General features: G+C 40.7%; 3 protein-coding genes across 6 annotated transcripts in view; 2 read left to right on the forward strand and 1 right to left on the reverse strand.

Annotated features, from left to right (window-relative positions):
• LOC118431001 (thyroid adenoma-associated protein homolog) overlaps window positions 1-22907 on the forward strand; it is a 46869-nt gene that overhangs the window by 8355 nt on the left and 15607 nt on the right. The gene's annotated exons all lie outside the window — the stretch shown is intronic.
• LOC118431000 lies at window positions 7-12767 on the reverse strand. 3 transcript variants are annotated; one of them, XM_035842046.1, is made up of 5 exons: window positions 12501-12767; window positions 8552-8827; window positions 7286-7723; window positions 5689-5796; window positions 7-5360 (listed from the first exon to the last, which is right to left on the reverse strand). In XM_035842046.1, the coding sequence occupies exons 1-5, from the start codon at window positions 12729-12731 to the stop codon at window positions 126-128; spliced, it is 6288 nt and encodes a 2095-aa protein (XP_035697939.1). In that variant the 5' UTR covers window positions 12732-12767; the 3' UTR covers window positions 7-125. The 3 variants fall into 3 exon arrangements, with proteins under 3 accessions (XP_035697939.1, XP_035697941.1, XP_035697940.1); XM_035842047.1 differs by lacking the exon at window positions 7-5360 and having other exon boundaries at window positions 5390-5796; XM_035842048.1 differs by lacking the exons at window positions 8552-8827; window positions 12501-12767 and having other exon boundaries at window positions 4509-5360; window positions 7286-7471.
• Window positions 14142-22502, forward strand: LOC118431002. 2 transcript variants are annotated; one of them, XM_035842051.1, is made up of 6 exons: window positions 14142-14345; window positions 14885-15097; window positions 17821-17859; window positions 18325-18402; window positions 18448-18616; window positions 19523-22502. In XM_035842051.1, exons 1-6 carry the CDS (start codon window positions 14166-14168, stop codon window positions 19918-19920), a joined length of 1077 nt encoding a protein of 358 aa, XP_035697944.1. In that variant the 5' UTR covers window positions 14142-14165; the 3' UTR covers window positions 19921-22502. The 2 variants fall into 2 exon arrangements, with proteins under 2 accessions (XP_035697944.1, XP_035697943.1); XM_035842050.1 differs by having other exon boundaries at window positions 18325-18616.

The following is a 22907-nucleotide window of genomic DNA, read 5'->3' on the forward strand; positions in this document are numbered from 1 at the left end:
TGTGGTAGCAATTTTCGGCAACTACAATTGTTTTTGCATCTTTGGAATTCAAGCATGTAATCTGATTTGTGTTCTGCAGCTAAGTCAGCTTGAAAATTGGCAATTTGCTGTAGCCCAAGTGACGATTAACAACCAAACTGTGGTATGCCCACCCTAGGTGGTGCATGGAGAGAAACACGGGCATTTATCCCTCTACCATGATGATGGTCTTTTGCAGATCTGCTGTTTACTCTGTAATTTTGAGTGTAATTATAACAACTTGAACGGGAAATCGTAAAATCTGGTGGACGTATAGGAGAACATAGGAGTGCTTCTCTGCATTGTATCATATCTAGAGCGCTGTCACGTGACTTATATAAAATTTCGTTGCTTAAACGTGGATGTGCTTCAAGTCCTCCCCCACCTGTGCCAGTTTCAGTGTACAGCTCAAAAAATGTCTCTATTACTTGTGGTAATTCTGGAAATGAGTCTATCTTCAGGGGCGCCCCTCTCCCTTTTTTAATTGTTGTCTTAATGAATATTTCATCATTCTTTTTTTCTCTTTCTCTTAGGAAAAGTTGATATTGCTGTATGTTTGTCATGTCATCTCTTACTCTAAGGCATGATTGTTCCAAGGCTCTATAGCCACTAGTTACCATGTGGTACTTGGCTTCTGCTGTTCTAAGTCCCTTTGTGTTCTGTAGTCCTAACAACATCTTACCAACAAAATTTTTGCTAGTAGCAACACACATCATACCCTTTGCAATGTCCCTGTCATGTTTCGAGCTCATGCTCTTTAGTGCGGATGGCATTGTTTCATTAAGTCGGTTGGCAATAAAATTATTGACTGTCATTTTCACATCAGGTTCATAACTGTTCCACATTCTTATTATTTCATCTACGTCATATCTATCATTTTCTACAAAGCAACCCTTACCTCTGAAGTATATTAGCATAAGATTAAGTCTTTTTGAAAGAGCCTTATACAATTCTGCTGTCTTTTTCTTCCTTTTGTCAGCCACTGCATCCTCTGAGTCTGAGTGTGACTCTGAGTCAACATGGTCTTCTTCTACACTGCGGCTATCCTTCTTAGCATATATAGCTCTACATTTTTCAGAACTTAACAATGGGCATTCTTTAAGAAGGTATTTGCCTACTTCTATTGCGATTTCTATTTCTGTCCTGGCTTTACTATTGGTGAAATGTTGTGTCAATTTCTCTTCTAGCTCCTTAACATTACCCTCCAGGGAGCCAGATACGATTTTGCTTACTTTGACCTCAACTGGGTTTGCCATGTTAGTTACCGTGTCTTTAAATTCATATTCTTGGACTTGGGTCTCAAGCTTTTGCTTTGTTCGGGATCTATTGGACAATGCACTACGGCCTATATCGAAGTACCAACCTCGTCCCATGTTAGGGAATGGGACAATCGATGTTAATTCTGCATGTACATCATATTCTTCATCAGTGTCAGATTCATGAGCGCTAGCTTCAGAATCAGAGTCACTGTGAGAATTGCCCACGCCCATGTCATCATCTCTGCATACAACCTGCTCAAAATCTTCCTCACTGCCACCAATTGATAATAATGCTACATTTCTATCTTCCTCACATGTGGGAAACCTTTCCCGGACTCTATTCACAATATCATCTAATATTCTTTTTTCTGTCTCGTACTCATTTAAAGATTTCAATTCTTCTCTTTCTGTTCGTTCTTCTCTTCTGATATTTGCTAAGTGTGGACCAATTTTTTCAATTGCAGCTTGTTGCTTTTTTGCAAGGTACTTAAAAGCGCTTGTCACCCTTTCTTCTATCTTACTGATTTCATCTTCATTTTCTTCCATCTTAATGTTGTTGAGTTTCATGTTATCCAGAGAAACCTGTCGAGTTGCTTCGGCCACCAACCGGCAATGTTTTCTACATTCTTCCAGCTCTTTGTCCTTTGATTTTACCTTGCAGTGTTCATACCTATAACCAGCTCTATAAAGTTCCAACAGTTTTACTGCAACTGTTATTACACGAGTAAAAATCAAAGAAACTCTAAGTTGAACAACACCAGCAAGGTGTGTTGCCACAAATTTCTCTGTCACAAGAGATGGTCCACTTCCTGTAACTATGTCAACTTGTTGATTCCATAACTTCATCTTCCGCTTCAGTAGTATGTTCCTTTCAGCCTCTATTAGTTCTTGGGACCACATGGGAATTGTGAGCCTTTCAGAAAATGTATGTTTGTCTTTACATCCTGAGAATTCTATACCTAGCCCATTGTCATGTTTCAAGACATAGCAGCTCTTTAATGCAGGCATGATTAATTCCTGCGCTAACGGTATTTGGGTTTCATATTCAGACCAAAAATTTCCTGTGTAAGGAATACCCATTATCAACTTCCTTACATCCCTAAGTGTACTTTCTTCCTGCACAGTGACTGGAAATTTTAGTTCTAGGTCAGTAACTAATACAGTAATGACAATGTCTTTATTCATTGACTTACCCTTGATTTGAGTTTGTCTATCTCTGAGATTGAAAGGTACGGTTTTGTCTAATGTTGTGCTATTTTTTTTACTGGTAGTTTTTGTCTCCCAAGCTATTTGATCATGCCCTGTTCTACCCTCTTTTTCGTCATGACATACTGAACCAGTTGTTGTTTTGGTCAACAGTATGGGTACTTCACATCTATCGGTATGCTGTATCATGTCTTGAAGTTTACATATGCTTTCTTGATGTGGAGTCATTGGAAACAGCTCCTCACACATTTTGCTAGCAAATTTAAAGCTTGTTTCCGAAAAATTACTCATTTTCTCAATTACTGGTCTTAGCTCAGATATCATTGACTGTTTTTTAACGCTAACCCCAGACAAAGTATGCAACTTACAACTGTCCCGGTAGACATCTATATCAATATCGATCCATTCATCGCTACACTCGTCTTCTATTGTTACATTCATATTTGTTGCAGTATTCTTAATTTGAGCTTCTATGTCCTTACACGCTTTCTTGTGCTCCTTTTTGTCATCACATGGTGATTGATTTGTTCTTTTAGAATTCTTAATTTGAGCTTCTATGTCCTTACACGCTTTCTTGTGCTCCTTTTCGTCATCACATGGTGATTGATTTGTTCTTTTAGTCAATTGCAATGGCAATCTATTACAGCCAGAGATATCATGCTTCATAATGAATTCAATGTTTCTGCTGTCTTCCATGCTTTTCATGACTGGAAAGAGTGTCCCTTCCATCAAGTAGGCAAAAGTGAAGCGGTTACCCAAGAAATTACTGTTTTTCTCAAGTACATGTCTTAGCTCTGAAAGCATGGATTCCTTTTCAACACTAACCCCAGGCACAGTATACATCTTACAAGTATCCTCAGGCTGGTACACATCAATATCAATTTGGATCATGTCCCTGTTGCTGGGCGTTCTTCTCATTACAAAGTGACTGCCATTGACTTCTGAAGATTTCAAAAATGCATACATGTTAATACTATCTTCTTCAGGTCTTGTTACAAAAGAATCCCTTTCCCTTCCTGTGAGGAGACCAGATAATGTTCGAGCTTTAATTGTGCTTTCATTTAGGTCATTATAATCATAGAACATCCCATCAAACTTCACTTTTGCTGCAAAATGGCCCGGTGTATGGACACCTCCTGTGGATCTGACAGCACCAACCAAAGTGTACTCTGTCCCCAGCAGAGTTATCTTTTCTTGGACCATGATTGCTTGATCTTTAAAACCACAATGATTCACTAACAAGAACTCTGGCATGTGCTGGGAATCTTGAACAATGCTGTATGTGTGAAGTGTCCGATGTGTCGAGTCACAGCATGTAGGACAGTGTTTACGAAGGGGCATATGAATAATCTCATCCTCAATCCTATGTTCCAAAGACTCCCTTCCTGACCGAATATTACTATGAAGTAATAAGAGTGGAACTGATGTAGTCAGCTCCATTACCTGAGCTGAGTCCGATGTAGCAAGACATCTTTCACATTTTTCAACTTTTACTCTCATACGACACTTAAAGATATCGCTCTCATAAGGTGTTTTACAAATATGACTCCAAATGTCACCAAGATATGCACTACTTGTTCCTTTTGGCAAAAATAGTCTAAGATTCTGACAAATATAGTCCCATGGCTCATTTCTAGAATTCTGAGCTTTTACCCAATCACTACTGTGCCTTTCTTGGTAAGATTTTAGAAGTAATTTGTTCAAAGGACAAAGTTTGCTTTCGTCTAGGTTGATATTGCTGAAGATACCAAAGTGTGTTAGATCTAAAAAGCTGTCTACTGGACAACTATGGTCTATAGAATGACGTATTGTGTTTATGTAGCGGGGAGGAGGTACTCTTGCACCACCTTTGAGCGGAAGAAAAACAGTTACTGTACATCCAGGCACAATGCCATATGTTGACAATGGGTGCACACTATTTCTTTCTAAAACCTTGCTGCAGTACATGATTATCATATCAGGATTCCCCAAGAAAATTCCCACAGCTCGCTTTTCAACTTCCCGATAAAGCTGCAAACATGTTGTGTTAGGGCCAAAAGGAATGCAATAAAGCTTATTCATCTTAAGAAATAAATATGTTGGATTACTTTCCTTGACACTTTTCCCATCCGTACCATGTAGATTGTGGCCTGGAGGGCATGATTGCATAATGGGCAAGCTATTTTCTTTACTCACGCTGCTCTTATTGCCGTCAGCACTTTGCAAGACCCTGACGTCTCTCCTTCTGCCGGCTGAGCCATCTTCTGCAGAGCCTGGAGTCCCTTCTGCAGAGCCTGGAGTCCCTTCTGCAGAGCCTGGAGTCCCTTCTGCAGAGCCTGGAGTCCCTTCTGCAGAGCCTGGAGTCTCATCTGCAGAGCTTGGGGTCCCTTCTGCAGAGCCTGGGGTCCCTTCTGCAGAGTCTGGAGTCCCTTCTGCAGAGCCTGGAGTCCCTTCTGCAGAGCCTGGAGTCTCATCTGCAGAGCCTGGAGTCTCATCTGCAGAGCCTGGAGTTTCATCTGCAGAGCCTGGGGTCCCTTCTGCGGAGCCTGGAGTCCCTTCTGCAGAGCCTGGGGTCCCTTCTGCAGAGCCTGGAGTCCCTTCTGCAGAGCCTGGAGTCTCATCTGCAGAGCCTGGGGTCCCTTCTGCGGAGCCTGGAGTCCCTTCTGCAGAGCCTGGAGTCCCTTCTGCAGAGCCTGGAGTCCCTTCTGCAGAGCCTGGAGTCCCTTCTGCAGAGCCTGGAGTCCCTTCTGCAGAGCCTGGAGTCCCTTCTGCAGAGCCTGGAGTCCCTTCTGCAGAGCCCGGAGTATCGTCTGAGTTGGTGCTATGTTCTTCTGTAGTGGCTGCTTTCTCTCCATCTGTTGTCCATTCCCTGAAGTGGTCCTTTGCTGGTTGGTAGAACTGGAGGGAACAATTCCAATCATGGTCTAATAATTACAGGTGAAAAAGATACAACATAGACATGGCAGCAGCTAGTTCTCTTACACTGAACAACCAGTCACACCTAACATTTGTATATCTTGCTGTTAGCACTTTTGAAAGCTATTTAGTATTAGTAGTCAGCATGATCCCACAGCACTTTGTAGCAATAAGGAGATTATATATAATTGAGTCTGACCAGTGGAACTTACCTAAGCACAACCCAGTTCTATTTGGTGTTTTTGCACAAAATGTTAAAGTATCAAGGCTTAGCTTAGCTGAAACTGATTATTCAAAATTATTATATTACCTTTCTTTTGGGCTTGCTTTTCTTTGCTTTATGTCTCCTCTGGTGCTGCATGCAGCTACTACAGCTTGCTGGCTTTGCACTGCCCCCCTTCTTTGTCCAGAGTTGTGCCTGTGGGGGGTGGGGATTAATTTGAAAACATTGTATTACCAGTGGATGAAAAGGTTTCCCTTTATAACTACACTTAGTACAGAAACTTTCGTGGTGGTTAAGGTTCGCGGTTTTCGCGGAGGGAGGCCGCTTCACCAGCAGTTCTTTCCATAGCAGTAATACCCGCCTCACATTAGGCGCGATTCGATCGGAAGACTAGTTTACGAGCTCTAAATGACATTTTCGTGAGTAAGACGTCCGGTGTTCTCACGATCATCTTGCGATTTTTAGGGATCGCCGGCAATTTTCAGGAGTCTTACGACGGTCGCGGTGCAGCGAAACATGTTCTTAACATAAGCGACAAGTCGCAGGAGATCTCCGAGATCGCAGAGCTCGTTACCGAGTCGCAGATCGTGCGTTCAAATCGTGCGTACCTCGCAAGGGTATCGGTCAATAGTCTTGCGTCAATCCAACGGTTGAAGACCGATAGGCGAGCACAGACATAGTTATTAATCATCGATCGCAAATCGGATGGCGAACGGCCGTTAGTCGGGCGACATTTGGGCGACGTTCACCCGACTTCCGATTGTTTACAAATATTGAATTTCTGGGAATGTGAGGGTAATTCTAACATTGTGGCCCCTGTGGCAGTATGTAGGCTGGCTTTGTGACACACTTTCCTTTCTTGTGTCATTTCTATTATGCCCGCGCATTCCATTCATTGATTAAAAAGATTCCGACAACAAAATAAGCAACATTTATTGATCTCTTGCCTTTTTGAGGAACGTTTTGTATTCCCTTCTCCGCGTGCAAGAGGTCATGGGAGGTTCATTATCATAGATTTATTCACCGTCGATCGCACGAGGCTCGCTTATATGTGAGGGGAACAGGTTTTGGGCGAAAAATACGCAAGACCATCTTAAGATCTTAAAATCAGCCGACCTTCCTGCGATCGCGAAGTACGTCCGAAGATCGTTTATAATGTGAGGCGGGTATAAGAGACTATAGTGCATGGCGCTACCGCGCACTTAAAACCACCGCAAATATCCTTTTCCTGCTACCATGAAATTAAACCCCTGCGAATTTAAATGCATTTACAGAATCCTATCACACAACTGATATAACAACACAAACAGAAATGGCTGGCTTTAGCCCTTCTATATCAGCTCTGAAACAGATACACATACAGATATACACACATACACAACAGATACATTTTGTCAGGTTAACTACATGCCATTGGTTCCTTACAACTGAAGCACTAAAATTTTGAAAAATAGAATAATGATAGATGTAACAGTATCATGGCATTTCAGACAAATTATTCTGCATTTAAGTTGCAATTCCATAATGTGCACAATAATTAGTCAAAGACTTATCACTGATAGAGTGATTTGATTTTAATGGGCATAAAGTTGTCTCCGTGTGTGTCTTGAATTTAAAGGAAACCTCTGAAGTGCTCACAATGGAGTATCAATGAAATGCTGCCCCACAAAATATCAAACTGTACCTTATACAGCCCAGCATGCCTTGCATGAGGGACATAGGCATGTCCATCTCTGGTCAGTTCTGCTCTGGTCAGTCCAGCTCTGGTCAGTTCTGCTCTGGTCAGTTCTGCTCTGGTCAGTTCTGCAGGCTGTCCTGGTTGCTGTGTGTTCCATCTGTCAGCTGTTGACTTCCTGCTTGAAGGGGTAGCGTATGACATCCCAGTTCCTTCTCCAAGTAGGTTGGCACAGCTTCTCTCCATTAACTGCATGAGCCGTGGAAGCCCTGCATCTTCACTGAGATGCAGGCTGTCGTGCCTGCTCCACAGCCTACGTTGCCTTGTTGGAAACTTCTCAGTGTAATCCAAGAAGCTGACCTCCTCTCTGTCGCAGGCATCCTTGAACAGGTTGTTGTAGACTGAGGTGTCCCTGTCAAGGCGTGGCAAAACACCAACCACTGCAATCTAATAGATAGAGGGGATAATTAACATGGTAGTGTCTGCTCCAGCACCCATGTACACTTTAAAAAAACACATGTAGCAAGTTAAGATCAAAACATGAACGAAATAATTTCCATGCATTATATTACATCAGTGCCCAGCATCTACAGGTGCTTTTGTTTGATAAGATCTCTACAGTCGAATCCAGTTAATTGCACAACCGATAAGTGCACACTTTTGTTAATTGCACAGAATCCCCAATCCTGTGGTGGTACAGTCCAGCTGAATAACTTCACTTTGTTGTACCATTTGGGTAATCTCACGAGATATGCTGGCCAGGGTTCTCCCCAGAATTTTTTAGTATAGTGGAGGGGCTGGCAAAATAACCCGAACCAACGTGCAGCGCTTTCATGAAAATGGGTTCATTTTGCAATGACAGAGGGTGTCGACTACTACAAGTATAATATATCATAGTGATTCCTTTGTTGTGAAGTGGCAAAATAACTATTGTTTTGATCATCGCCCATTCACAAGTTTTTGCAGAAAATGCCCACTGGAAAAGTGATGCCCCTTGGCACAAAATCTGTGAATTTTTATTGATTTAGCAACACTGACCAAGAAAATAGGGAAGAAACACACTAAATTCCAAAGAAGTATAGTGGACTCTGCTGGCAAATGTGGTGTGCAATTAAACGGCTTCTACTGTATAACTATAAGGTAACTAGCAGGATGTTGTTTGAATTGCCTGATTCTCGTTCTTTAAATCAATACAACAAATACTATTATTCAAGTTAATCCGGTTATTAGAAGACATTGTTATTATAATGTCTTATTGGTGAATTTCATTGTTACCTTGCTTGTCGGAAACTGTGCTTTCGTTGAGCGAACCAGGTGTACGAACTCCTCCATGTCTACCTCCGTGGTGGTTGGACCGTGGAGATTGTTCGTTCCAGCAACGAGCACAACCATGGCTGGTTCTCGTGGTGGATGGTTGTCCTGCATTTCCAGTCGAACATGCCGCAGTGTTCCTCCAGGTGTGCTGTTGAAACCAAAGAGGAATCTGCCCTTTGGTGCTACACAGCCCTCCACCAAAGGACGCAACTGGCTGTCACCGTAGACTGCAATAAACTGGAAAACAAGGGATCTAACTGAAACTTATGTTTTTAAAAAGACTACGATGCTATGGTCAAACTTTTACTGGTTTGATGTAAGTTGGCGCCTGCTCTGCCTCCTACTTTTATTGCCTCCATAAACAAAGCTGCTATAAAAAAAGCTGGATCTTGTGTTTGGGGCTTGTATGTTTTGTAGACACTGGTGGCTCTTTTGTGAGAAGCTGTGAGATGGACAAATGTCCTGCACCTGGCAGGAATGTGTGAATTGCCCTCTTCCCAGCCCATTAACAAGTAGGCATGGAAAGTCGATATCACCAGACTTAGACACAAATTAGGAAGAACTGCTGCAATACGGCTAGAAAACATGATTTAGGGCAAGCTTTCCAACTGAACTTTTCAGGATTAGGAAAATATAGTAAAGTTTATTTGCAAGTTCATGCCCGAGGGCTAATTGTAAGTACATGGTATAAACATAATGACTAGTGTTGGCTATTTCTCAACAGGTTGGGTTTGACTTCATTTTGGGAAGCAGAGGGAGACGAAAAGCCCCACATTTTCTAGAATTTGCGGGTTCTGCGATTTCAAGAGAAAAGTGGCTTTCTGTTCGTCAATGTGGAGAAGTTGGGATAAGTCTCATATCCGAAAGTAGATTTTGCTATCATTTCTTTCCAAAGTAAATCAAATCAACCATATACCATCCATACCAGTATTCAGAAAGGGATGTTACAGCATCATTCCAGTGATTCCACCATAGAGTGATGTAAAAAATCTGTGATCTTCCCAACCAAAATATGGCTACACATGGTTTATCTAACTAGCCTGGGACCCTAGGGGATCTATTAGTCATTAAAGTCTCTACCAGACTCCCACAGGGCCGAATAATAATAGGGGAATTTGGCCAAGTTACAACCTGTAGGAATAAAAGCCCAGTACTGGTACATGTAGTACGAGTCAATTGGCTGAGGATTGAACTGCAAAAGACTGACTTCAATCCCATGGGAAGTTATTTATCCCTATTTGGCCAAATTCTTCTCTTTTGACACATCTGCTGTGAGATAAAGATCTGGAGCAGGGTGTACTTTGAGCCTTGAATTTGTTCGGAATATCAAATTCAAAAGTTGAAAAGTAATAGAATACAGCTACATTTACTTTCAACGCTGACTAGTACGAAAACAAGGACAGGCACAGTCAACCTATAGGGCAGAAAGGTACAAAGTTGTACTTCTGCTTGTACTTGTAGTGCTCGCTAGTAAAAGCAGAAGTAGAAAGGGCTGGCAAAAGAAAAACTGAACAATGTCAAGTGATGTGTAACTTTCGAAAAATGATTTCCTTGGTTTGCTTTCTGCCACAGAGGGGGCCAAGGACATATTACACAATTTTACTCTGAGCCTGAAGTGCCTCACAGGTAATGTGTGTTGAAAGGGTAAGAACAAAAACGTTCATGCAAACGTTCATCTTGATTAACTTGATTAACAGTTAAACTTTTAATTTTGGCCTGACCTGCAATGACCAATCAGGGCTCAGAATACCACCTGCATATGCAGGTTAGTGCAGGTAAAATTTGAGTTGTGCAGGTATTTCTGGTGTCTACCTGCACCTAACCTGCACTGGTCCATGTACTGGGTTTTATACATAAATATCATATGACATAGATGTATGTGGATTGCTATTAGCTGCATTGACTGTTACTACCTATAAAGTATAAAAGAAAACATAGCAATGGTTCCTGAACAATTTTAGCATGGTCCATACTTCTAACATCCAGAGTGGTGCAGGTAAAATGTGTCTGGTGCAGGTAATTTTCAGTGTACCCTGCACCAGTGCAGTGAATCTGACAGAATTTACAGCATAAAATAAGTACTAGTATCAAATAAGTGCACACAAGGCATAAACCTAGTCCCCAAACTAAACTTTAGAAGTTCTGTTTGATTTCTGAGAACCAACTAATCACACTGGGTTAGGTTAAGAATTATGTGTCATTTCAAGGTTTAGTCAGACCTTCTTGGTCATTTGGATGCAGAATTCTTACATTTCTTAGGATGGACATATGTTTTCTGTATCAAAATGCCTGTATTGCAGTTTAGATACATTGACCAAATTACAGCAAAGTCTTTGTGAATCCAAGGAGGTTAAAGAATCAAAAGAAAGTTGTGCCAAAAATAGTTACTCAAGCAACTGGATATGGTTTTGAAACGGTCAGACGTTTCGGAAAGAATCCACTTTCCTTCGTCAGTGACACTGGCGAAAGGAAAGGTGGTCTATTTGTCTTATCTATTAGGCAAATTGCTTGCAGGCACAGGAAAACTACATGGCACTATGCCCAATGGGAACTCAGAATTCTCTGTCACTATGGAAACCAGTCATCACAGCCTCTAACACATTTATTTATTTACATTGGTAACAGACAGTTGAAAAAAGGGACCTCCTTGGTAATAACAAATAGTATCAAAGCTGGCAAGGGACTTATATATGTATAGCGGCACACTGGTGACCGTTTGACTCCCCTTGGCTGGCTATCACCAGAGTGATATATAAACTTCTATATAGAAAATATTTCTAAGGCACCGTAGGGTCTGCTTCGAGACTACTTGGTCAAGTTGGTGTGACAATTTGGTCTTCCACACCCTTTGTGGGCTATTTATGCTAAATCAACAGGAAAATGTTACCATTATTCCAAGTCTAATTGGTGTTGTTGCCTGAACAAAAGTTAAATCTGCTGGTGTGTTTTCAAATTCAAACTCAGTGTTTTGTCTTGTCTTCTTATGGTAATTACTAGATCACAGTCCAATCAATGGCATTTCTTTACTGGATATTTACCAGCCTACCGTGGCTTATTCAGCTAGTGTTTGGGAGATAGAATCAGCAAAGTTAGGGATAATTTATAAGATGCTGGCTTAAACTTCATTCTCTGAAAAAAAAAGGAACTGTTCCCAACAAAACACAATTTGCCATCCCCTAAGCAGTGAGAATACAGTAAAATATGTCAGGTATAGCATGGATTCCAGCTATACCTTTGGCTATGGGAAAATGCATGTCCTTCAATGTATCTGGGTTTGTGGTTGGGGGGAATTATTTTGTGGGCATGTTGGCCCAGGTGTAGGCAAGTAGAAAAAGTTCATCAGGCTGACATAAATTATAAGGATAGACTATAGAGTATCGAAGCCCCAGTAAACTTGCTGACTTCCCATCACTTTACAAGAAGGGCTTTGAAGTAAAGTGGTCACCCTCTATAGAATATCATCATACCTGCAGATTTTTTAGACTTGCAAGATATACACGGATAATCTATGCAGTATAACCTTCATGCAGGGATACTCAAGAGGACTTAGTTCAAGAAATTATACTGTAAAACCACTACAAAAGACTGGAAAACCTTCAGGCGAATCAGTTTTCTTCTGTAGTGAAATGTGTAATGCTAATAAGATTAAGTGATGGAAGAAGATGAAATATGTTCTATTTTTTTTAGTTTTCAAACTACAGAGTGGTTCTTCTTCTACTTTTCAACCTTGTTCTACCATTCTTTTTTTTTAGATCATTGTACCCTAACATAACTTCAAAAGAAAATATCAGACAAAAATATCAGACAAAATTCTGGTGAAACACACTAAATATAAGGATTTTGTAAGTGTTTGTGATAAAACAAATGGAAAATCAGTAAATATTTTGAGAGTAAAAAATTTAAAACTTACAGGCATGCTGGTGTTGCTGCAAAAGCGTGGCCATTTGCTCTTGTTCTGCTTCCCCGAAACGCCCCTGCTCCAGCTGCGTGCACGGCTCCTCCTGCCCGTCCCTGTCGCTGCCTCCGCTGCTAGCTCCTCGTCCTCGTCATATGGCGCGCAAATCCACGTCGGTAACTTATTCAGATAACGCCATGTCCCGTCAATAAGTGGCCGCATGGTGTCCACATCAGTGGTCCGCATGGTGTTCGCGTTTATAATGTCCAGAAATTTCAAAGATACCACACTACCTGAAAAAGAACCTATGCTACACTAAACTAAAAACTCACCTAAAACTTACCAAGAAGAACCTAGAACACTACACTAAACTTCCTACAAACTTACCTATGAATCCACTGAAACTACACAACTAACAGTTCTGTAGAGTTGCCTTGAAAAAGGCAGGTATGGAAACTGAATGATCTCTTAAAATGAGATGAGCAAATTACCTTGGAAAAGGTAATTCAAAGTCACAGTGAGATCAGAAACAAAATCAAGGAGTTTGCCCTGAATCATCAAACACAACTGTGGGAAGAGGTAAGCCATTCACTGCATCATATTGGGTTGGGTGGTGTGATTCACTCTGCTGATTGGCTAGTTTGAAATTTCAAATGTAATCAACTGTCCTGTTTCTCAGCAAAGGGAGGGTGTGGTTTGTTTTTATGAAGATGATTGGCTGCTTCAGAAATTCAAAGTTCAGAGCCCAGTGGGGTTTGGCATCCATATGCAAAGTGATTTGGATGATTGACAGCTGGGTGAAGTCTACAAGACCAAGAGTACAGTACTACAGCTGTACTAGATCTGAGAAATTAATAGTTACACAAAATTGTTAGAGTAATGGTGCGAGATTCATACCTTTATAAGTTAGTTTAACACAAATCTGTATGTAGATATGTAGAAGGTGAATCTTTCTGAGCAGTTCACAAATTCTGAAGTTTGCCCCCAAACTATTTACTTATTTATTCATCTTCTACATGCTGTAAAAATATTATGTATGTAGCCTGGATGCCAGGCTGTTTCCAGTGCCTTAGCACTCAAACAAACACCTCACCTCATCTATCCCTTGACCTTCTAGTGGGTCATTCATTGGGCACCATGACAGTTCGCTGCACTGTCCTCCTACAATTCCTGACATCTGACTAAAACACACCACCAAGGAAATTCTACAAGAGGCCCCCTAATGAGTTAGAACAAGGAGGTTCTGAGGTCCCTTTTTAAACTTCCTTGGTTAGACCATGATACTATAAGGATTTTTGAGATTGGACAGAGTTGTCCTCTGAACTTCCCACAAAGCAAGGGGTGTGAACAGGCCTTTGTCACATCTGGACAAATCCTTGTGGGAGTTCTATTTCCTGTTGTAAATACCTTGAGGATATACTTTAGGATGCGTGAGTGAAGTAGCCCCCCACCCCCACACATACACATACACGAACATCTATTCGAAATAAATGTAGTACCTATTATTGACACCTAGATATACTATCATATCCTTGCTCACTGTGCATGTGCATCCAACAAAATGTATTCTCTTCTGATTCCACTAACTGCCCCTAGATACACTGCCCTAGATATGACCTCATGATGGCTCATCTGTGACTCCATGACTTCTGCTGATCTCAAAGGCCTAAATAAAACCAGATGTCTCATGACATGAGTGGAAATGAAAACCTACTTGGGGGGCCAGTGGCACATGCAGTCCAGTGGCACAGGTGTGACCAGCCAAACAGAATTTTCAAGAACCCAAACCATCTTGGAGAGGGTGTCCACCTTGTTTTTAGCCCATCATTTTTTTTGTGCTTCGGGACAGGTACAAACAAGGTATGTACTACACTATACACTTTCTTTTAAAAAAAAGGCATGAATTATGACTTGAATTTAATCACCTTGAATCCCCCCTCCCTAGAACTATTATGTCAGATATAAATTTAATATATAAGCAATAAGGTATGTGTGTGTGCGTGTGAATAGCTATAGGTATAAACAGCATACTTGCCTCACTCTTTTCATGTTAGGATTATGCATTTTAGGGTTGAACTTTCAATTCACACTGGGTTACAAAGGGTACTGCTTTGAAGTACAGTACAAAAGAATTTGAATTATGACAGCCAAAAGTCTGTCTTTAAAACAAATACCTGCCCTATTGTCTAGACAGACCTGATATACATGTCAATAGGTTGAGTTAACTGAAGGCTAAGCAGTTCACAGGAAAGCTCAAAATGTTATACCGCATAGATTACAATACCCATGAAATTCTGTCATTCTGTCAAAGGTCTCCAAGGAAGCTGTCCAAGTCTGATTTCAGGTGGTTAAAAACTGGGAATTGTTTTACAAAAGTGTAGATCATTTCTCTCTCACAGGTCATCATGACTGATGAGATGCCAAAAGTTGAAGTCTATGGCATCTTCATCAATGGGAAGGCGAAAGGTCTTGTAAGCACAGAAATGAAAGACAAAGTCAAGCACCTGCGCCTGGAGATGACAAACCAGGGCTGTGAGTTTGCTGGATGCTTGTTCAAAGCGTCAGATGGCCAGGTCATCCCCGAGAACATGGAAGCGTACATTCCAATGAAGGTAGGCTTTGAAATTTACTGGTACTGTGACTTTAATATGTAGCAGGCCAGTGGCTGTGAGAAGTCCTGTAATTTAGTTTTTAGCCTCTTATCCTAAGGTCATAGGTGAAAATTACAGTCAGTTACTGTGGGTTTCCTGTGGTTATAGTCAAATGAGTCAAATGTAATTTAATTGCTTCAAGATTTGTGATCGACCAAGATTTTGATTTTCCTAAAAATTGAAATTGGGGGACGTTGGCTTTGGGAATATAAACAAAACCACTGGACAGTGCTGCATCTTTCAAACTACAGTGTTTATGTATGTCCTCCATGAATGAAAAAAAAATACTGTAAATTGTGTTATGATGAAGCACTATAATTTTTTGGACAATCAATTTGCTAACACTGCAAAGTTGTCATTGTAATTTCTACATACAGTGACTATTATGGAGAAATTTTTGTGTGGGAGGCAAGGATTTTTTTCTTGCATTTTTGGCAACATAGAAGTTAGCGATTCCTAGAGTTAAACAAATTGGTGTGAGTCCTAAGATGAAATACATAAACATCACCGCCTCACCAGGCTCAGCATAGACAAAATTATATCTTGTGGAGCAAGCCACACAGCATGCTGTAGACATGGTCACAGCCAAGGGCCCCATAGACCATACTCCCCCAGAAGTTTTTACAACTCATTTTATAGTCATAACCCATCATACATTCTTTCTTGCATTTCCAATAACAAATTTTGTCAAGTTAAGTGTTGCAGCCTTACTCTAACTACCCTGGAGGCCATCCGGGATCGGGCAGCTAGGACCTACTAAAGGGTAGCGATAACTCCTTCGGGCTTAAACTCCCCCGGAGTGATAATGTGAGATTGTCGGGCTGACTGCCTTGGCTCCCAGACAAAACTTGCTAACAAACCTCGCTAGCTACCCGGTCCTGTCTGGCTCCCAGGGTATACTCTAACTCTAGTCTAAGGTGTCAGTTTCATTTTCAAGGACATATGAAAGAAACACCCTATGCTGGTTAATTAAGCTGCACTACTTAAGATTTGAACAAAACAAAAAGTAGCTTTTCCTACTTTTTCTTTACATTGTTAGTTCAGTCAACCCTATAGCATTGTACCCGGTATACCAATATTCAGTGAGAGAAGCTGGAACATCATTGCACCACATAACTTCATAAGCATGTATAAAAATTGTGACCAACAGATGGGCCTGTGTTCCTTATCAGACTGGCTTCTCAGTGGGGGGCCAGTTGACAGTTTCCTCAAACACAGTAGATTAAAGTTTTCTGTACAAGGTTTTGCAGTTTTGAAGGGAATTTGACCTCTTCTTGTTGATACCCTACAAAATAGACTAATAAGTTCATGATCATATGCTATTTTAGACTGATTATATATGGGTGTTTTCAAAGAAGAAGATCTTCACTTGTCCTTCTGTCTGTCACCAGTCTGCCATAAGCCAAACTAATTAGCCCACTGCAGGGGACCTCCTGGCCAGCATGTTGTTTACATACAGGAGGGTCTACTTCAGGCAGACCTTGTGCAGCTTGTTCACTAACACTAGGAATATGAAATAATGATGAAAATATGCTAAAAAGTTGTTGTATAAGCCATTCACATAAGGTTTTGCTCTGGAAAATATTTCAGTTTTGGGGCCCAAATCTTTAACTGGGTCCAAATCACAGCAGAGGGTGTTAATATCACAGCATAGGGGTCCTACTCTCCAAGCAGAGGTCGAGTCGCGGAGATATACTAGTAGTAGTCGAAAAAAATAACTTGGAGAGTAAGGGGTCCAGCCCTAAACCAAGGCTTGCCTAAACTGAAAGGGCCTGGTGAGAAGGAAGGAGATGTGTGATTTATACCCCGTTCAACATGCAAAAAATGAAACGGTGCTATCGGTTTGGCCTAAAAATCAGACAGCAATTTTCCGTTCATGATGCAAACTTGCACACTGTTTCAGTTCCTTGAAAAGTCATGGTAATGCATGGTAATGTGACCTCTGAGGTGGTTGTGATCTTGCCCAAACTTGTACTTAGGTGTCAGATTATTGGTATTTGATTGAAATGGAACCAATGTCTTACTGAAGCCGGATTCTGTCATGACCTTGGAAATGCCTCTGAAAACATTGTGGTCCTGACATATGCCATTTCCAATGGATTTCCTGACACTATGCAATATCAGGACTGCTGGCTCCTCAGTCGACCAGGAGGTGGCCCAATAATAAAAACAACTTTTACGATTAAACCGTGACCGAAACATGTGAATGACAGTTAGAAATGGTAATTTTTCCATGAAGCCACCAAATTATATGAACGCACGTGCCCCCCGTAAAACGGATCCCACCACTTTAGCGTTCAAATTGAAAGTTCGCAATTCCGGATAACTAGAAATCGCTTCAGATCCATGCCCTGACGAGGTTAAAAGAAAACGTTGCAGATCCATTTCAGAGCATTCATGATCTTACCCGTTTCAGCTTGCGAAACGAATAGAGCCAGTCCATTTTTTTGCATCATGAACAGGGCCATAGTTTAGTACAACTTGCCTCCTACTTTATTTTGCTGGAATGCATTTGTGTACTTGTGTGACACATATGCATTTACAACCAAAATGTTGCCATCCGATGCCCACTTTGCTTGAGTCTGGACTGCAAACATGTTGAATTCTGAACTTTTACCTGCACTAACCTGAATATAGATGTTTTTGAGCCTTGTATTTATATCTTGCCATCTATTTTTTTTCAGGAAGTGCTACATCCTTACAAGAGCAAGCTTGTTCTTCAGGTATGTTCTATTTCATTGTGGACTACTATAATGTATATGTAAAAAAGGTATGATAAGCTGTTGGGCAGCTTAAAACAGCCCGTTTCCTCATGGCTCCATGCTTAGGACACAAGTTCAGTTGATAAAACAGCTACAGAAAAAAATAACATACAAAAATACAGAAAAATGGAATATAACTACTATGGCAAACAGGTCTGATAGAAGTAGCGTGGGATCAGATTTTGGTAGAACAAAGCACCCCCGCAGGCAGGTGCCGACAAACGTCACAAAGCGCCGGGCTAGACAGTTGACAGTATGTCAAAGATGGGCGACATTGACATGTCTTTGTTGCGTGACCAGAAATTTTTTTCATGCGATATGTGACCATAGTTTACAGGCCAAATTTCATCATTAAAATGCGTTTCAAGTTTTGTATTGAAGACATTATTGATATATTTGTATCTTCTTCCACACTGTTATTTTTAGATGACCAAGAAAGACAACGTTGTACTTGTAGAGGACCCATACCACTTTCCTGATGGAGAGGACAGCATCACCAGTGACATGGAGATGTCTGGAGAGAAGAAGGAGGAGAGCATCACCAGTGACATGGAGATGTCTGGAGAGAAGAAGGAGGAGAGCATCACCAGTGACATGGAGATGTCTGGAGAGAAGAAGGAGGAGAGCATCACCAGGGACACCACAAAGAAGTATTCCATCTTCACATCAGGTGCAAAGTGGACGTCCAGACACAAATACTCACCTGATCAAATTGCTAGTGAGTTTGTTAGAATGTTGTTTGTTTTTGAATCTTTAAAATTTTCTATGTAATCATCTGCCTCTGTAATTTTTCTCTGTCACAAAACTTGGACTTAAGCTTCACTTTCTGCCTTGCTTCCATACTATCTGACAGTTTCAATAAAGACTACACATAACTGATTAATTTATTCTGTCACTGATTTGGGGGCATGAAACTAAAAGTAAAACAGTCACTAGACACAAAAGTAATGAAATGGTAGTGTTAATAGTCTGCATAGTTTTGTAGAAGCTGAGCTTACTGATAGATATGAGGAGTGATCAAGAAGTTCTCGGCCTCGCCCAGAAATAAGGTAAACAACTCAGATTTATGGCATAATTATATATAAGTCTTTTATCAATATTCCCCAAATTTCAAATCATTGTAGTCATTACTTTTCAGTCGACATGCTTTGGAAAATCAGTATGCAAGAGGTGTGAAAAACATGGATGAACTGTGATCAGAGCTGTGTGGATAGTATTCCTCATGCGATAAAATCTTTGAAGACATTGTGAAAATGTTTGATGAGGATTTCCTACGAATTCCAGCTAGTGGTACTCCGACTTTCAGCAAGAGAGTTGACCCGCACATCTCAAGTTCCCAGCTCAAATGTCCATGTCTCTCTCACCTAACATTACTGGGTATTGCCTGAAAAGCAATCATCACAATGGTGTGAATTTCGGGTCACATTCATAAAAGTCGTCATACAAGTACTTTATGATTATGATGAGAAATTAGAGTTGCACACCTTATTTTTGGGTGAGGCCGCAAACATATTGATCACCCCTTGTATATTGGTATGTTTTTAAGTTTGTATAGACAAAAAGATGGAAGATGCAAATATATTATGGCAAGAATGAATTGAGATATTTGTTTTCCCATCATTAGGAGTTCCAGATGGAATGAAGCGCTACTATGAATTCTGGAATAAGACGGCAGAAGAGAGAAGCATGGCGGGATATGCAGGATGGGAACTAAAGAAGAGGATTGATAAAAAGTGGAAACTGCACCAAAAAAACACTGCTGCTGCCACTGCCACCGCCACCAAAGCCGCCACCAAAGCCACACCACTACTAGACAAGTTGCCAGCCCTAAAAGCTGCAACTAAGCCAGGCAAGGAGCCATATGTTGAACTGGCTCTGGCAAAGTATGTGGGGTCGGACAAGTGCAAGCAAGAGTTGGATGACGCGATGAATAGAATCAGGAGGCGGCACATAAATTACGATGCTGTGCCAGCTGGTCAGAGCCCAGCAGAGTTTATCAAGGCCCAGCTGGCAAACCTTTAGCTTGAAAGACTGCATATACAGTATGCTTATTGATGCACATGGGTCTTTCTTATTTAGTTTTTTTGTTAGTTTTACAGCCAGAATGCTTTGTTGGCAACTAGCTGCATCAATACACATCCAACAATACACACCCAGATGACTTATTGTGGCCCGCAATCAGATGGATTTCATATGTTACCTTTGAAAATACAGCATCTATTACAATATTGTCAGTAGAATTTTTTCATTAATTATCAACAGACTCAATGATCCATGAGAATGTCTGATTTTTGTTACATTTGTACAACACTTGATAAATTGTGTGATAAACATTGATGCAATATTCACGTTAAAAATTGTGCCCAAACTGATATTTGATATACTGATATATTGTTGATGATAAAATGATATTTGATATATTGATATATTGTTGATGATATTTGATATATTGATATATTGTTGATGATAAAATGATATTTGATATATTGTTTTTGTAATAATTGTCAAAATATCATTTTCTTTACTTTTCCATGGGTGCTTTTTGGTGCATTTGTGTTTTTCTGATGCACAAGTAGTATAACATCATCAATCAATGGTGATTTCAGAAAAACACTGCTGTTTGGTGAAGATTGGGCACTATTTTTGACCTGAATATTGCATCAATGTCTATCACACAATTTGTAAAGTTGTAGGAAAGTAACAGAAATCAAAACGTTCTCATGGACTAATTGAGTATGTTGACAATTCAAGAAGTTAAAATGTTACTGACAATATTGTACTAGATGCTGTATTTTCAAAAGGTAACATAAGAAATCCATATGACTGTGGGCCACAGTAAGCCATCTGGGGCGTGTATTGTTGGATGTGTATTGATGCATTCTGGGAAGGTAGATAGACACCACTGTGGTGAAAAGTTGGAAATAGTGTTTTGATTGTGTCAAAAAGGTTGTTTCTTTATAATACATATAAAATGTATTTCATCTTCCATTGCATCCCTCACACAGTATTTACACAACCTATCTTTAACTGACAACTTTTTTTATAACATTACCATTTTCTATTGTTAGATACCCCCAAATCTGTATAGAACACAATTCATGGCATAGGTGAAAGTGTACTAGTATCATACTTGGAGTTCATGGTGCAACATTGCATTAAAAGATTATATGATTATGGTCCAACCCATGAGTCTTGGTCTGTTCATCTCAAGGATGATATGGTTGCAAGAAAGACTGGCAAGCAAGAATGATAGCAGGAATAGATATAGCAACTTGGCATCAAGTCTGATATAGTATAGATCTTCATTGGCGAAGGATGTTTCTGCAGAAAATCATACTCAATGGTCAAGATGAAAAAAAAAACCTTGGGAAGGTTAAAAATAACCAAAACAACACACCTCTGATAGGTAACTAATCTCAAAGCAGATTTTATTGGAGGAATGGAGGTATAAGACAAAATCCAAAGATATCTACCATGGATTTGCATTACATGTATAACCTGAACAACCTAACAATGTTCAATCATGTGGCGAGGATTGTGCAACTACAGCCGCATGGCGCGTTTGATACCCCCGATCAATCACGGAAGTTAAGCAACGCGCAGTCCGGTCAGTTCTTGGATGGGGGATGAACAAAGGACAAACGGGGATTCTGTGCTCGAGGAGGCGCTTCTACCACATTAATCAGCCTCAATACTCAACATGGCACTGGCTGCAAATACACTTGATATCATATTAATATTACCCTTGTTTCCAGCTGGCTGTGCCCCGTCAGACTCCATAGACTACAGTCGCATAAATTATGGAAATGTTGCCTCTATGCCATATAGGCAACATTTCCATAATTTATGCGACTATAGAACTACTATCAAGCAGCATTGCGAACCCAAGAGGGAAATAAAATGCAATCAAACGTGACAATTTACAGCGATCTGAGGGGAAACAAGGTGTGTTTGGCTATGTCACCTATGGTAGATTTGCATAATCAATTGTAGCCTTTATAATACTGTGAAATCAAATCTTGGACCAGTCTGTAAGCAGACCCCTAAGTCAGAGTCTAGAGCCCAAATCCAGTCCCAAAGTCTAAAATTGCAGTTTCATCTTACAGTACCCCTAATCCAGTACCCCTAAAGTCCAAGCGTCCAGTCCAATGCAGCCACCTAAGTAAAGTCAAACAATTGAGAGAGTCCAAGTCCAACTTGCCAGACCCCTAAGGTCCAAAGAGTCCAGTCCTACCTTAGTACACCCTAGGGTCCAAGCGTCCAGTCCAAATGTAGCACCATATGTCAAACATTTAACAGTTGAGAGTCCAAGTCCAGCTTGCCAGACCCCTAAAGTCCAAAGAGTCAAGTCCTAACTTAGTACCCCTAGAGTCCATGTGTCCAGTCCAAATTATGTGCTTGCCAGACCCCCACAGTGTGCCAGACCCCTAAAGTCCAAGAGTCCAAGAGAACCTTAAGTACCCCTAGAGTCCAAGAGTCCAGTCCTATCTATCAATATTACCCCTAGAGTCCAAGTGTCCAGTCCAAGCTAATGTACCCCCTAGAGTCCAAGCGTCCAGTCCAATGTCGTCAACCCCCTCTCCACAGTTATTTTTTGGAATAGCCCAATACAGCAATGAACAAACATGGAAACTGTATGTAATTTTCCATGTGGCTCTATGGTCAGTGACAGACCTACTTATTATGGTTGGGCCACTGAACTGATGGAATTTCCTTGGACAATGCAGGGATCGAAATACTTTCTTTTTGCTAAATGCAAAATTGCAAGTTGGCAAAAATTTTACGTGCAATTTGAAAAATTCATATGCAAAATACAAGTAGTCTGTACTGAAATGTTCTAGCCAGCATCCATCATTCAGTCCTTTGGCAGAATTTCGCTGCTCAGGATAGATACGAATTTTGCCCATTCTGTCACTTTTAGCGGACAGATATCGGTGCATGAAAATATAGAAAGAACTTGAAATTTTGGAGAGATATTCACACAATCAGCATGTAAGCTGCAGCAAAGC

The sequence above is a fragment of the Branchiostoma floridae genome, chromosome 14 (assembly GCF_000003815.2).
Source record: "Branchiostoma floridae strain S238N-H82 chromosome 14, Bfl_VNyyK, whole genome shotgun sequence".
Lineage (NCBI taxonomy): Eukaryota > Metazoa > Chordata > Leptocardii > Amphioxiformes > Branchiostomatidae > Branchiostoma > Branchiostoma floridae.